The sequence below is a fragment of the Temnothorax curvispinosus genome, unplaced genomic scaffold (genome assembly GCF_003070985.1).
Source record: "Temnothorax curvispinosus isolate PA1 unplaced genomic scaffold, ASM307098v1 QBEX01015907.1, whole genome shotgun sequence".
Taxonomy (NCBI): domain Eukaryota; kingdom Metazoa; phylum Arthropoda; class Insecta; order Hymenoptera; family Formicidae; genus Temnothorax; species Temnothorax curvispinosus.
The window spans coordinates 1-15,660 of NW_020225687.1; the positions used below are offsets into that span (position 1 = coordinate 1).

At 38.9% G+C, this 15,660-nt stretch overlaps 2 protein-coding genes across 10 annotated transcripts; one reads left to right on the top strand and one right to left on the bottom strand.

Moving 5' to 3' along the window:
* The first annotated feature begins 22 nt into the window (after nt 1-22).
* LOC112466143 (P protein) lies at nt 23-5,716 on the top strand. Of its 6 annotated transcripts, none has more exons than XM_025034060.1 (17): nt 23-532; nt 876-1,041; nt 1,111-1,185; nt 1,295-1,409; nt 1,468-1,540; nt 1,674-1,867; nt 2,217-2,326; nt 2,477-2,636; nt 2,715-2,786; nt 2,877-3,008; nt 3,090-3,344; nt 3,437-3,571; nt 3,639-3,833; nt 3,939-4,172; nt 4,287-4,545; nt 4,805-4,898; nt 5,043-5,716. In XM_025034060.1, the coding sequence occupies exons 1-17, from the start codon at nt 433-435 to the stop codon at nt 5,131-5,133; spliced, it is 2,460 nt and encodes an 819-aa protein (XP_024889828.1). In that variant the 5' UTR covers nt 23-432; the 3' UTR covers nt 5,134-5,716. The 6 variants fall into 6 exon arrangements, with proteins under 6 accessions (XP_024889828.1, XP_024889830.1, XP_024889829.1 ...); XM_025034062.1 differs by having other exon boundaries at nt 2,223-2,326; XM_025034061.1 differs by having other exon boundaries at nt 23-526.
* Nucleotides 1,775-15,439, bottom strand: LOC112466144 (histone-arginine methyltransferase CARMER). 4 transcript variants are annotated; one of them, XM_025034068.1, is made up of 8 exons: nt 14,917-15,439; nt 14,052-14,192; nt 13,406-13,900; nt 13,047-13,313; nt 12,744-12,966; nt 12,349-12,635; nt 10,767-10,903; nt 1,775-1,960 (listed from the first exon to the last, which is right to left on the bottom strand). In XM_025034068.1, exons 1-8 carry the CDS (start codon nt 15,047-15,049, stop codon nt 1,880-1,882), a joined length of 1,764 nt encoding a protein of 587 aa, XP_024889836.1. In that variant the 5' UTR covers nt 15,050-15,439; the 3' UTR covers nt 1,775-1,879. The 4 variants fall into 4 exon arrangements, with proteins under 4 accessions (XP_024889836.1, XP_024889835.1, XP_024889834.1 ...); XM_025034067.1 differs by lacking the exon at nt 1,775-1,960 and adding an exon at nt 5,785-10,500; XM_025034066.1 differs by lacking the exon at nt 1,775-1,960 and adding an exon at nt 5,785-10,518.
* Nucleotides 15,440-15,660: the final 221 nt, after the last annotated feature.

The window sequence follows — 15,660 nt, forward strand, 5'->3', positions numbered from 1 at the left end:
TATATATTTAATTTTTCCCGCACTCTGCACGATCGCGTTATTGAACGTCTAATAACAAGCTATTTCTTTCATTTCAACTCAATTTTATACGATATACGATTTTTCATAAATTATAAAAATTTTCACGTCAACGATAAGACGACACGTCCGATAAATGCTTTTCCATTAATATATTTTAATTCGAATTTCCGTAAGCTCCCTGATTGTTTACATGTAAAACGTAAATAATCTGTAAAGTGACCTCTGAGGATCTCGCGAGTACGAGTGAAATTATTTCCTATAGCAGTACGATACAGTGTCTTCGGAGCTGCGACGGCAATATAACGTGTATGGACAATGCGTGGATTTAATAAACCTAACATCTCAATTCGACCAAAAATCTGTATGTAATAAGAGACAAAATAAGGCGCAGATTTCGGATAGATAGCTATAATGTCGCAGAACGACACGAGTGACGATGAAACTGGCCTGCACACGCCACGAATGTTACTCAACACGACTTCTCACTGCAGCCGTCACAATTCAGGTACAAGTAAGGACAACAGAGTCTGTTTATATCAACCCCAGGACTACAAGTTGTATTTTCGAACGCGCGAACCACCCAGGAGTCTGGATCTCTCAAACTTTCAACGGGATTCTTTTATATATCTAGTAAATCTAACAAAGACGTATAATTCCCGACTGATTTTTTCCAGACGAAGACAGTGTGAAATAATTATAAGATTAAATTCATATCCGCTTGTTAAATTGCAAAATACCAAAAAATTAATAAAGCATACTTTAAGAACGTTAGCAGCTTGTATTTTTCGCCGAGTCTGCGGTCCTGGGATCTATTTGTAATCTCGATATAATTTCGTAACGAAGTGTCCTCAAAGTTATGCGCAGCCCGATCAGTCCCTCCTCCTCCGTTTCGAGTTCCGTGGTATTTGGACAGATCCCCGAGGAAGTGCTCCGCGCCTGGGGTCAACTGCCGGAGGCGATCCGTCTGGATCCGAGTTTGGCGGTCTTTCAGAAGGAGTACGATCGAATAGCGGAAACGAGGTGAGCGAAATAAGCTTAGATGAAAATCGGTGAAAAAAATTAGAGTTTCTATATATAACGCGTTTCCAGATCTGCGGACTACGTGCAAAGGGAGTGCCTAATTGTAAATATGTCTCTCGGGACACAGCCCGTGGCACCAACCAGGTAAATCACTATGCATTTTTACATATAGCGTCTAAGAGGGAATCTCAACGTGACCCTATGGGGTCTTGGAACGAGTGGACGTAATAAATAATCCCGGTATCTTTCACAGCGCGCAAAATCATCAGAACAACGTCGACGAAGACGTGCAAACGCAAGAAAAACAGAGACCGTTTTGCAGCTACATAAAATTAATCGTGCTCTCCTGCTGTTGGCTGCTATTCACAGTAAGAAACTATCGCGTCGACTGTCGATTAACAAATCTCATGTCGGTTCATATTGCAGATGATACTGATGTTCAAGAACGAAAGGATTGAGACGATGCATCAGCTATCTGTGTCCAGGGGAGAAAGTAAAAGTATCCTTTTAGTCGCTCGAGAAAATTTCAACCGCAAATTTTCGTCTATTTTGAGCTCGAGAGAAATGCAATTTTATTGTCATATAATAACGTCAACCAGTCGGGATACTTTCACCTCCTTAATAATATATAGATTACCGAATCAACGAGCACGTTGTAAACAAGTTGATCAGCGTGACGATGGAAGGACCATTGCTGCCATCAGCCAAAAACAAGCACTATTTACCTGCGAATATATCCACGCACTATTTAATGATATGGCTGCAGCTTCTGGTGGACGGGAAAACCAATTCATGGTCCTCCTCTACTGAGCTGGAGAACTCGAAGGTGTCTATATCTTTAAACGCGTGCTTTGTGCAAAATTATTCCGCGTACACTCGCGTTTGCATCAAAAGAACACGAAGCCAAAATTAGTCGATCCTGAAACAGAGAAAGAAAAAAAGGAATCAGTCATATTAATGAATCGTTTTTCGTTATCTCAAATATTCTTCTTTTATAGACATTTCATGAAAATGATATAAGAATCTTAATTATATATGTTACACCATTACATTATTTCGCGCGTACTTATCTAAATAGCTAAATCTGTTGAAAACATTTGCTAACATTCAGCTTACTGAGTAAGTATGCTGCGACGTAAAACTAGCTACGCTGTGCTATAATTGCGATTGTTAAGCTGCAGAACGTAAGCGACGTGTGGATCTTGCCGGTACTGCCTGAAAATTTGATGAACATCTTCCCCGATCAGAGGCACCAGTGGACTTTCCAAGTAAACGTCGACAGCGAGTGCGTTATCTCATATTTTACTCTTGCTCAAACGTAACGAAAATAAAATTTTGCAAAGCGTACAAAATTCGCTACAAATTTTATCGGTAAAAACGCCAGCAGAAATATCTCAAACAGAATCTCCTAGCAAAATATATGTTTGGTTTATAGGACCCTTTCGCACGGCGTAATGTTCATCAAGCTATACACAAATTCGGAGTCCAGTCTTTCGTTTTCGATAGCTTACAATCTGTCGCCTATAAACACCGATATCGGCTTACCGTATGCAGCTTTCATCTTGATCGGCTTGTACATCATGATCATTTTCGAGGTAAAATCATTTACGCGAATTAGGATGTATCTTACTCCTGTCAACTCCTAAATACCCCGTTATGTTTAACCGAATCAGGTAGTGCACAGAGCTCTGGCTGCCATACTGGCGTCCACGATGTCCATCGCGATCCTGGCGGCTCTAAACGAGGTACGCGCAAATACATTCTCTTCTAATTTCCACGTTTGTGAAGGAATTTTTTTGAGAGACAAATTTAAGAAGCGGTATTTTGCATTTTAGCGACCAAGTATGGGCGAACTGATCTCTTGGATAGACATGGACACGCTGCTGTTACTGTTTTCCATGATGGTGCTGGTTGCCATCATCGCCGAAACTGGTGTGTTCGACTGGCTGGCGGTCTACGCTTATAAAGTGAGAAAAAAAATTGGCACACGTCTAAAGTGAAATAATTAAAACGACTTTGAGATGCCTTTATTCACCATTCATTTTTAGATAACCGCCGGAAAATTGTGGCCGTTGATAATGGCCCTCTGCTTCTTCACCGCGCTTTTGTCGTCGCTGCTGGACAACGTAACGACCGTGCTGCTAATGACACCGGTAACCATTAGGTTGTGCGAGGTGATGGAGCTGAACCCGGTACCGATCTTGACCGCCATGGTGGTTTACTCCAACATCGGAGGTGCCATGACGCCGGTCGGCGACCCACCGAATGTCATCATTGCTTCTAATCGAGACGTTAAGAACGCCGTAAGTTACATGCAGCTGCGTCGTTCAACGTCTTCAATCTCGACCTGATAATCATTATTTCGATTAATTATCATTGCATTATATCGCCGTAGGAAATAGATTTCGGTACGTTCTCGTTGCACATGAGCATCGGCGTGGTATTGGTGTTGATCGTGGTCAGCGCGCAAGTCCGCTATATTTTTCGAGACGTCGCGGTCCTTAGATTCGACGAGCCGCAAGACGTACAGGTATGTACGCCGCAAACTACAAATTACAATATAAATTATCATCTTGCGCGTGATTATCCACCCGCAGGAATTGAGGCACACAATCGCTATTTGGCAACGAGCGGCGGCCAGTCTATCCAATTACAGCAAGGATGAGAATCTGGTGAGAGAGACGTTACTGAAAAAAGTGCAACGTTTGTTGTCGCAGTTAAAGAGGAAGCTAATGACAGGGAGCGCGGCGTTAGAGAGGTACAAGACCACGCTTGAGGAGTTACAAGAAAAGGCAAGCTGAATAATCCTTCGTCTTTCGAGGGCTGTCATTGTGTCTCGACTACCAATCGCAGCGGCATTTCGCGCATTTTTTTTTTACGAAAGTGTTCTTTTCCAGTATCCTATTAGGGACAAATGGCTGCTAGCAAAATCAGGATGCGTGCTGACCTTGGTTATCACGCTCTTCTTCCTGCACAGTTTGCCTCATTTAAATCTGTCTTTGGGCTGGATCGCTCTGATGGGCGTTTTGTTGCTTCTGATATTGGCCGACAGCGAGGATTTCGACGGTCTTATGGCGCGCGTCGAATGGAGCACCTTGTTATTCTTCGCGTCGTTGTTCATTCTCATGGAGGTAGTGTTGGGAAAGCTCTAAAAAAAATTCTTGTCAATTTTAATGCAGATTTCTCGAGTTTTCTTGTACTGAAAGGAATCCAAAAGTTTAACAGCATTTGAAAAAATTCCGTAGGCACTCTCGCGTTTGGGTCTCATCACGTGGATCGGCAAAAAAACTGAAGATTTCATTCTATCGGTCAATGAGGAGTCCCGATTAGCGGTCGCTATATTGCTGTTGCTTTGGGTATCGGCTTTCGCTAGCTGCTTCGTCGACAATGTACCGCTCGCCACCATGATGGTGAGAATCGCGACGAATCTCGCCCAAAATCGCGAGCTCGGTCTACCTATGCAGCCTCTGGTATGGGCGCTGACGTTCGGGGCTTGTATGGGAGGTAAACAATTTTCTATAGATCCAACGATCGTCCTCAAAAGCTGAATTGCTATAAAATTATCCTTCGAGTTTTGTACAGCATCGTCATGATTCGATTCTCTCAATTCGGTTCGCATGTTCGCGTGTTCGCGGATTAACGCTAATCAAAGGCCATGTCTCGGAAACTGGCGCTTTCAAGCTGCAACGCAAAAGCGCCAGTTTTTTCCGGTATTCACATGGCTGATTAGCAATGCTGTTTAGCTAAACAGTTATGTTTAAAGGAAATGGAACTTTGATTGGAGCTACCGCCAACGTTGTCTGCATGGGCGTCGCGGAACAACACGGCTATAGGTTCAGTTTCATGCAATTCTCCAGGTAAGTGAAACCGCGACGTCACAAAGCTGCGTCTTGCAGTCGGTGGAAAATGTGTCATCGCGTTTCGAAGATCTTTATCATTTCCCGTCATTGAAGTCATAATTAAAGGCTGAAGCGCTGCGTGATTGTTTCGATGTGTTGCAGGGTAGGATTTCCTATCATGCTAACGAGTACCATAACAATTATGGTATATCTGATGATTGCCCACGTCGTCTTCGGCTGGAACGGAAAGTAAATAACGAGGACGAAGACGTAAGTGAGGATCTGTTTAATGTACAAGAAACAATGGTACTTGTACTCGTAAATATATGTATTAGATAATTTTTTTAAAAGCGGGTAATATTATTTATTATGCAACATTGCCGAACGTAATTCTGTTAAGTGTTATATAAAGTGAGAACGTAAATAGATATCGACAAAGTCGTTTTAAGGGAAAAAAAATCTGTATAAGTCTTTGTAATATATGGCCGAACTTTTCTATTCTTCCCTAAATCTTGTTCTTATTTTAATGACACACACGTAAAATAAAAATGTTACGCGTTTTGTCTTTCGTTCGCTCTTTTTGTAAGGAAATTGTGCATGTAGTCACGTGGTCACGTGGTAAATATGCGTAGAGAAAGCACTAAAGAAGAATTTCAAATCACAGGGGAATAGCTGTTTCAGAATAGAAGAGTTCTCTGCTGTACGCAAAATTAATCGTGTCATAATATGTATCATAATTGTGAGTCTCACTTGCAATAAATATTGTTTTCTCAACATCTTCTCAGTTACTTGCCCTTAATGACAAAACACAATGATAATATTAATGTAAAAGACTACAATATTGACGGGTCGTAATTACAAAAAGGTTTAATGACCACATAAAATACACATACATGCTAGACAATTCGTTGAAATATTTTTATTAAAAATGAGGCTCTCTGGGAGAAGAGAAAAAGATCTCAATTCCAAAGATTGCTGCCTGGCGGATTTCGACAAAATCAAATAACTTATCGCAAGCTTATATTTGTATCCTCCTAATTTTACATGTCTAATTCAGCGTAATACAGTCGCACTCGAATTGAACTGAACGTCAAAACTTATTTTTTACAAAAAAATAATATCTTAAATTGACAGTAAATTATCATGTGATGCATCATGAACACGAAATTTATTAACTTATTAAAATATAAGCGTAAACGCTAAACTTACAAACAATGTCTAAAAATTGTGTGTACAATGTATGAAACAAAAATTTCTTATAAACGGTAAAAAAGGTTGCCTTTGCTGCAAAAATATTGTTGTATTTACAATTAATATAACTAGTAATGTCATGTTAAAAACCATGCCTCCGCTTTACTGTAATCCTGTTATCTGTAAGTACTACAATTTCTGATGCGTCAAATTGTTTCTTTTCCATTAGAATTTTATTCTCATACGTGCATGGCAGAAGTGTAACATACTTTTATGTAAATCGTACGTTTTGAATTTCGAAGCTTCGGTAATCTGCAAAATAAAATCTATAAATTAGCTGTGTTTATAATCTTGATTAAAATTATTTAGGCATACTCAGAATGTTATCTGCTAGAACTGCAGAAAGGTATTGCCGAAACATTCCTTGAAAAATTATCACGTGAATGAGTAGTCCCACAGGTATAACGAAGGAAACCATCAGTTCGAGAAAAACTTATCTTAAACATGACTGATCAATCTTACTACACAGTTACGCTATAGATTATATTTGTATGAGTCTGATTTTATGCGATTATACAATGTTTTCGTCAAGTCATGCCTACGCTTTACCGAGATATGAATCGTAAGAACGAAAACCTGCGTCCGCACTGCATCTGCTATCGTAATCGCGAAAGAACTTAAAGAACCGAATAAAATCCAGACACTTAGCGCAATAAAGGCATTCTTCGAGCTCGCGTAACTACCTGAGATATCTTATATAGTTTTCAGTCGTTGAAACGCACAGATTCCTATATAACACTGCTGGACTACTTAATACTCGGATATACCGCCAGAAAACATACACGAGCGAAAGCTAGCTAACGAAGTGTACCCCAGTTTAGGAATAAAACGTTCGAGATTCGATTTAAAAAATAATTGATTTAGAGAAGCCGGCACACGTATCTTTCAACGAAACATTATATACACTAGTTGTGCGGAAAAATTCTTAAAAAAAAAACTCGGAACGATATAAAAATAAGACGATAAAAATCGCGAAGAGTACAACTGGGACGAGATATGTAATGTCGCGTATGTTTTTCCGAGCGGTGTAGCAGTCTTATACATTCGATATTCTAACGGTACAAAAAGAAAAATCGCACACATCCACAGCAATGTAAGATAGCGCCGAAAGCAACACCTAGAAACGTAATCGATATTAAACATCGTCCTGTCATCTTTAATATTGCGATTAAATCTTTGATCTTCCAATGGTGACATACGAAAAGAAAAGGAGAGGAAACAAGACGGAGTTACGTTCTAGACACTGCTGACGGACGGTGTTACTATCTCAACGAAACGATGGAAGAAGCAAAGTCCTTATATTAATTATTACAACAAACCATGCAGTATTAGTAGCACTTGTGGAATGCCTGTCACGAGATTGGTTTGTATATGTGCCGAGGCGCGTATTAACAAGCGTATGATACTTCTGTTCTCCAGAAATACTTCATCGAGAAATAGCGACGCGCATATTTACACCCTTCGCAAGTGTGCGTGTACGCGAAGTACGAAAGATCCTGTAAAAAGTAAGTACAAATATTATCTAGCCACATTTATTAACCGGCGATGAGGTAACTAGGAGATGCGTTCAGATGGCAAGTGTGTGTGCAGGTAACAAATAAAGTGTAACTTTCTTAAAACCTAATAAGACTTAAAAGAGAATCCTCTCGAGATCTTAGAATTATACACGGTAGTTCATCAGGAACAGAAGGCCTGAATAATTCCTTAGATTTGAAGATATCTAAAACGTGCAGAATATTTATAATATATATATTATATATTAATAAATATTAACGGACTTCTTTCCTCCAAGAAAATTACGACTTATTGTCCAGTTAGCGTAGAATTTTTGTTTTTATTATAGAATAATGTTCTTTTGCTCAAAATTCTTTGTAAGGTGACACAACTCGAGTCATTTCTTTTACCTGACAAACTGCTGTATTACTAAACTATATCCCGAAACTATTTACAATTTAGACATTTCTGTTCATTCGACATCTCAAATAAATTGAGATAATTATACAGCCTAGTATTAACTACAATACGTAAGAAGTAAAAATATATTATTCTATTAAATAAAATCCAAAAATTTCTAAAAAAATTTATCTGTCGCATTTATTCCTTAAAGTTATACAAACGACGTTTGTAACCTGCACCTTCAAATCTAAAAATATTATCCAGTTGTACTATTTCTGATGGATCGATTGGTATATTCTTAAACAATATGTAAAAATTATTCGAGGATATATACGTGTATGTACAGTAGTTTCCATATTAGAGATTAACGGTGTCTCCCATTCTCATATTTACTGGACTAAAAAATTCTTAATTGAACGAAGTATATATGAAATGTAACATCGTATTTGCTTTGTTTGCAAAAGACTACGCGGTCAATGTTTCCACAATTTAACCCTTTACACTCAAATTTGTATTATCGGATAATAAAAAATTAGCAAAAATAATCAATGAAAATTTTATCAAGTACAATTTTAATTAACATTAATTACTGTTTTTTTTATGAGTTAAGCTATGAAAAGTACGATAGATATTAAATAATGATTGTGCAGTAACAATTTTATACCGCTATATCAATGAGTGGAAAGGGTTAAAGATGATAAAAAATCATTATGGCTGCATATTTCTATTTTACTTTATAACATTATTAGAATACAGGGAATATGCGTGTTTCCAAGTATCACTTACTAAGTGTGTATAGATCATCAATGCAAAAAACGTCCATTTTCAAAGATTTTTCATTATTAATTATTCTAATAATATCATGATATACAAAATACATACAAATACAACGCAAAAATGACTTTTAATAATATGCTTTAATAAAATGCTATTTGATATATATCTATTGTACTTTAATTTATGGATAATGTAGCTTAAAACTTAACGTCGTTATTTATACGCGCAATTGGATTTTTCACAAAGATTTAGAAGAATCTTTCAAAACAGACATTCCTCACGATTACAAAATATATGTAAAAAAAAATTAAGTGTAACGCAAAGCAGTGCTTTACGAATTACAGATCATTTTACATAAAACTATAAGATTCCATTCGAGCGATTCTTGCCCGGGATGTGTAGTGCATTTGTGATGAACCTGCAATTACATTTACATACTATGGCAATGTAATTTGTCACGTTCGTAATTTGCGATTTTAATGAATAGCCGCTGTTTCCTTTTTTTTCCAGATGAAGTATCCCTCGACCTATGTTTGCGTCATACATTCGGATATATATACAATTTATCTACGAAACGTAATCGATCAATGAATAACTGCCTCACACCTATCAAACAATTAAAATGATTATTCTCGACACAGATTTACAGGGTACTGAAATATACGCGATAATAGCTAATACTCATAAAAAAGTTGTACTTTCTCGCGTATTGTGTCATGCTAACGAAATAAAGACACGTTGATTAAAACAAGCGCAAGAGACATCTTGAATAACAGGTAACGCCACAGAGTGCTTTACAACATATGCCCCTAATGTATTATTGCTCTTTGCACTTCTCAAAATGTTCGAAACGTCGCTGTTTTTCCTATTCTAAAAACTCGTGTAAAAGTCGCTTGATATCGAAACCCAACCAAGCCAACGACAGAGCTTAGTAAAATATGCCTGTCTTCGAGTACTTCGAGTCGATTCTAAATCATCTCAATTCGAATTAAAACAAACGGATCGCAACGCGCGATCATTTCCGATTATCTCCTTCATTATATAAGTTATCGTTTCAAGGATTTATGTCAAGACTTCGTAAAATAGTGACGCCTATACTATAGCGACTGTATATTGTCATTAAAAATATTATATTTTCACGTGGATATATTTGGCAAGCATGCACGTCGATGGAAGATCTTTTCTTTTCCTTTTCTTTTCTAAGTGACGACCAAATAAAAATCGATTGTATGAGAGCTAATGACAACTACGAGAGGACGGCTCGCAGTCTTTTCCAACGTGCCTCCCATTGAGACTTATTCCTGACGGGATTCCAATCGAACGCAAACCCAGGACTGGCTGTACTTTTGCTTGAATAAGAAACGTTGCTGTGTCTAAAGTCTGAATTGAGATTGGCCAGGTCGACGGTACTTAAAATTCGTACGGCAGACGAGAGTCGAAGCTTACTGATTGGGGAGCTAAATACCAGTTTGCGACCTTGCTTACTGTTGTTGCCGATGTCTCCAATACTGCTACAACTATTACGATCGTTCTGTAATTGTTTTACTTTGCGGGAATACTCGGCGAGAAACGATTTCGCCATAGATCATTGCCGAAATGTCTGCGGCGATATGCCGTTCCCAGGTGTCACGTAGTCACCGATCATCAGGCTGGGATTCACTGGATAATGAGAAGTGTTGCCGAGGACCAGCGATTGCTGGAAAGTAACACCAAGCTGTAGCGCGAAAGTCACGCAAGCAGACGTTTGCTTTAGTTTTCGTCTCTCACGTAAATTTTATTAAATGTATAGCAAACTATATTACATATACACACACGCGCGCGCGCGCATATTGTAACAATTTTTCAGCAGAACAATTATTTCATGCTTGTGATTTCATCTCTAAAGTATTATTTTAATTAAAATACATTTCTGATTGCTTTGATAGCTCATTGTAAAAATGCAAATTTTCGAATTGTACTTACAGTGGCAGGTGACGTAAACATATTTGGAGTTATTCCACCGCCTATCAATTGTGCCGCTTGTGTGCTTGTAGCCGTACCTCCCACGCGACCTCGTCCTGTACTCGAAATAGAACCCGGATGAATGTTTGGTTGTCCTCCTGTTACATAAAAATTCGTACATTTCGTTTACTTGTACGAATAAAATGAGTAAAACAGTTTAAAGATATAAAATAACACACTGACATTATATTAAACTGCTTATACTGAATTTTCATTAAGTGAAAAAAAAAGATTATTATTTAAAAGCGAAAATGATCTAGAGAAGAGTTGTGTTTGAAACATTACAATCGTTATAATAAAAACGTTTTAATTATGCAAAAGGACCAAAGAACTGTATTTATAAATAAATTATTTAATAGAAAGATATATATATAAACAATTATTATATTCATCACTAATGGCGGATATTAATAAAAAAGAGGAAAATTTTAATTATAGTATTTGATTCGATTTATCGCCAATTCATATGTTACAGTAAATAATAGAACAATTATAACTTATATCTAAATGTTGGGAGAAAAAGAACACAACTTTTTTAAATGGGATATTAGAGAGTATAGTTAAATATTTATAAATCCGTACTACTAAAAACAAGTTTATTTACATGAGTTGTAAATTCTACAAAATATGTATAAATTAGAACAATTACAAGGAACTTTTTCTTCTTTGTACAAATATCTTCCAGGATGCAGAATAATAAAATGTGTGTGTCCATTCCGTAAGTACCAGTACAATTAAAAGGTCCGGCAATAATTTGATAATTTGATATTTATATAATAAACAATTAATCTGTAATTATAATAATATCAGCATCGCGCGAATAATCAAAAGTAATTTATATTTAATATCTTTCATCTAAATGTTTTATCAACTGCAATTGTTATTATTATCCACAGGAATTTTTATTTCATGATTTCAATACGTATACACAAAAGAAAAATTTTCTACACTAAGAACATCTAATAACTTCAAATCATTTTGTACAATACTACATAAAATAAAAGGTTTTGGGAATATCCTATTTCATGCTAGTATTTTTGTAAGGAATTGTTAATATAGAAGGTTTTAATCAAACAGAGTAAAACAAGTAAAACTTTGGCAAAAAAATATAGGATTATAATATTCTTGTACAATACACATTATATAAAATGCACTATAGTAAATAATATACTTAGAAAACTTAAAAAAGGAAATATACTTATTTTGAGCAATACTGGAATTTAGGATGTCTCAGATTATAAAGACGTTTATTATCACTGAGAGAAATATTTTATATTTAGATATTTTATGTTTTAAATATTGTATATATATCGAATACATAGAATGGTGAGCCGAGATCATTCATTGACCATGTGGGCACCTTTCATACATTTTGCGACACAGAATTTCATAAATACGTTTTGCATGAAAATTAGATGTCGGAGAATTAAAAACCACTGGGACATGATGCACGTGGCAAGAACGTTGATTACAAATGTTATATATTCCACATGGCACAATTAATACATGTAATGGTACACTGAAGAGTCAAACCAAACCTTACCTATTGCCAGCAAATTATTTGGATTTACTGTTGCGCTTGTATCCATCGAGACTTCCCCGAGACCATTAACCGACATTCCATTGACCATATTCACCGCTTGTCGGGCGCCTTGCGCATCCAGGGTCGTCCAGTAGGATTCGCTGGGCGAGGTATTATTTAAACCAGGAGGCGGCTGTGCCGCAGCGCCTGTGTATCGGAAGTAAGGATTTTTCAAGTCTAAGGTATTATTACTGCTTTCCAGATTCGTTCCTTCAAGCTTCAGTTCTATTGTTACGTCGTAGGATTGTCTGAAACGAATATAGTATGTATATACACAAGATAATGGCAAAATGTTGAGAAACAATTTTGTAACTGTAAGTACTTAAATTAGAGACAGATACTTATATTCCCCTCACCTTTTATTTGCTATAAGAATGACTTTTCCGGAGAGTAGTTGCCCGCTTTTACAAAACAATGGATTTTCTAAGAGACAGCGTACTTGATACCAGTGTGTAAGAGGTTCTGTCGGAGCAGTACTTAACCAAACTTGTTGCGTTGATCCGATAAATGCTACATCGAACCAAAAAGCTAAACCATGGCATGTACCACTCTCCAGTATATGAAAATCGACATTTATTTCTAAAGGGAACACAATTTGAATGTTAGCAGTGACATATCACATCTTGTTAATATATAATTTTTAACTTTTCACTCCATACCTATTTTATGTAAATCAGTCTCATCAGCTGTTTGGAAGTCTACTATGTGCCTTACAGATTTTGCCATACATATTCTAATATCAAAAGTATCGACAATCGGTTGTCTAAAATATTCTTTAATGGCGTTATTTCTCATGGCAGAGAGATCTACCCCATGGAAACATGTCTGATACCAAAAGTTGGCCTTATTGAATTGTTCCATGTAAAGATTTTCATCGGAAAAGGGTGCGATATGCAGATCACCTCTGGAGGGAAACATTCTTCCGCCTGTGTACAAAAACAATTCAATTAAGGAAAAAGAAAAAAGGTGCAGTAAGACGAGAAACAGCACACGGCGAATTCTTTTTCGGAACATTTACCTGGACTTAACCACTTTTTCGCATGCAGATAGGTTTCGAGCATTCGTTCATTGTACAACATGTATCCCATAGGCTCGCTCACTATACAGTCCACATGCTCGGGTAAATCGATCTCTTCTATTTTTCCAGCTATGACTATTATTTTATCTGATAAATTATTAGCTGCAACTAGTAGCTCGGCATGATTTGCCATATTGCTAGCTTCCACGGCATATACTTTTTTCGCGCCAGCTTGTATGGCGAAGAAGGATAATATGCCAGAACCAGCGCCTACGTCTAGGACAACTTTATCCTTAAAATCAGACAGATTTCCAAGAATCGCTCGCTGGTATGTACTAGTCCTAATGTAATCCTGCATCATGTTTTGCTGCTGCGAGAGATAACCGTAAAATTGGAAATACTGCATCGCCGAGGATTCTTCCGTTCTCTCGTTAAACGCTGACACGCCTTTCCCCATCTTGAGTTTTACTATGTGCGAGTGAAAATTACGGAAATCTGTGAATGAAACATACGTGTTAAAGTTCTGCTCTCACAGATAAATCTTTTTGGACATCAGAAATATATGCTTCGTGATTTCTATCTCACGTGAAAGCTTAGTGCACGACGATCCAAGAAGATTGGGCTTCGAGGAAAGTTGCTGGCTCACCTGTTTCATTAGCGAATGTAATCAGTAAGCTATCTGTATCAAGCGTAAAAACATAACTTCGAGATGATACACGAGAGCATTCGGTACTGGGAGTCACTGGGAATTCCAACAGAGTCGCTTTCTCCCTGCTGCTAACATCTCCTAAAACGGATGTCGAAAATGACAAATTATTTTCCTCATATTTTATTACAGAATATCGAAGAGAGAGAGTACGAAGTAAAAAATATAGTCGCATAAATACCGTTAATAAAAAGTAGTCACAAAAATCATCAAGATAATGTACGTTTCTCTAATGAACAGTTCTAGATCAATACAACTTCCTACATTTCAAGTGTCATCTTCTACCATCTTATTGGATAATAATAATAATAATAAGGTAATCTTTCCAACATAACGATATAAAATATAACAATAGTGTCAGTATCGCCTAAACAATAGAATTCGACTTGGAGCTGTCATCTTGACGACTCATTATCGGTGTCAGTACAACAAATGACGAGAACCAGATACAATTGGATACAAATCGCTCGAACGGCAGTCGAGAGGAGCGTTGGAGCAAAAGAAAAGAGGCATACGAGCAGGAAAAAAAAAATGTAAGACACAAATTGGGAAAGAAGGGAAGGACGCGATATTGACCGGCAATCGACCGCGGGGAGGGGGAGGGGGGTCTTTCGACTTGAGCCAGGAGGGAGGAAAAAAAGAATCGGCGTGACGCGACGGGAAGTGTGGTTATGTTGTCCGGGTCCGCGCGATCGGTCGCGTGATCGATCAGCCGCGTCGCCGTCGGCCGCGTCGGCCGACGGCCGTCGGACGACGACGGGTGCGCGATGGGGCGCGAACGGCGAGGAACGCCGCGGGTCCGTACCTGAGACGAGCTCGACGCTGAGGCCCTGCGGGTCGTAATTGATATTGAGCGCGACCGGTTTGTTGTACTTCGGCGTGGACTGTCCATTGTTTGACAGAGTCGAGACCGTCACCGCGCGAAACGTCTTCGCCATTTTTCGCTATACCGCGTGCCAGCGCGCTTCCCGACGCTGGTTCTCTCTCCCTGTCCGTCCCCTCTCCCTTTCTTTCTCTTTCTCTCTCTCTCTTTTTCTCCGCTCCTACTCCGGCTACTCCTCCTCTTTCACTGCTGCCGCCGCCGCGCCGGTGGCTCGTAACGCTCTACGTTACACACGCCGCCGCTTCTCTGCTCCTCTCTTCGCGCCTGCCGCACCACTCGCGTGAGAAACAACAAAAGCCGCCACCGCCGTCGTTGCCGCGAGTACGTACGACACCTCGGACAGAAGAGAGAGAGAGAGACCAATCAACCCCCGGCCGCACACAGGGCCGTCGCTGCGCTGCGCTGCGCCGCTGCGAAATCGCGCCGGATTCTCGGCCTCGGCTCGGACGGCTCGGCTGCTCCGCGCCCCGTCGCGTCGTTCTCGGACGCCGCGAGGTGCCGCGAGAATTCGCTCACGGCGCCGCCGCTGCCGCCGCCGCCGCCGCCTCCACCTCCACCTCCGCCGCCTCCACCCTAGGCTCATCGGATACAAAGACGTGCAAATTCTATTGCCGTTGCTGACCCCGCCACCATTTTCGCTGTCATCGGCGTTCAAACGACGTGATT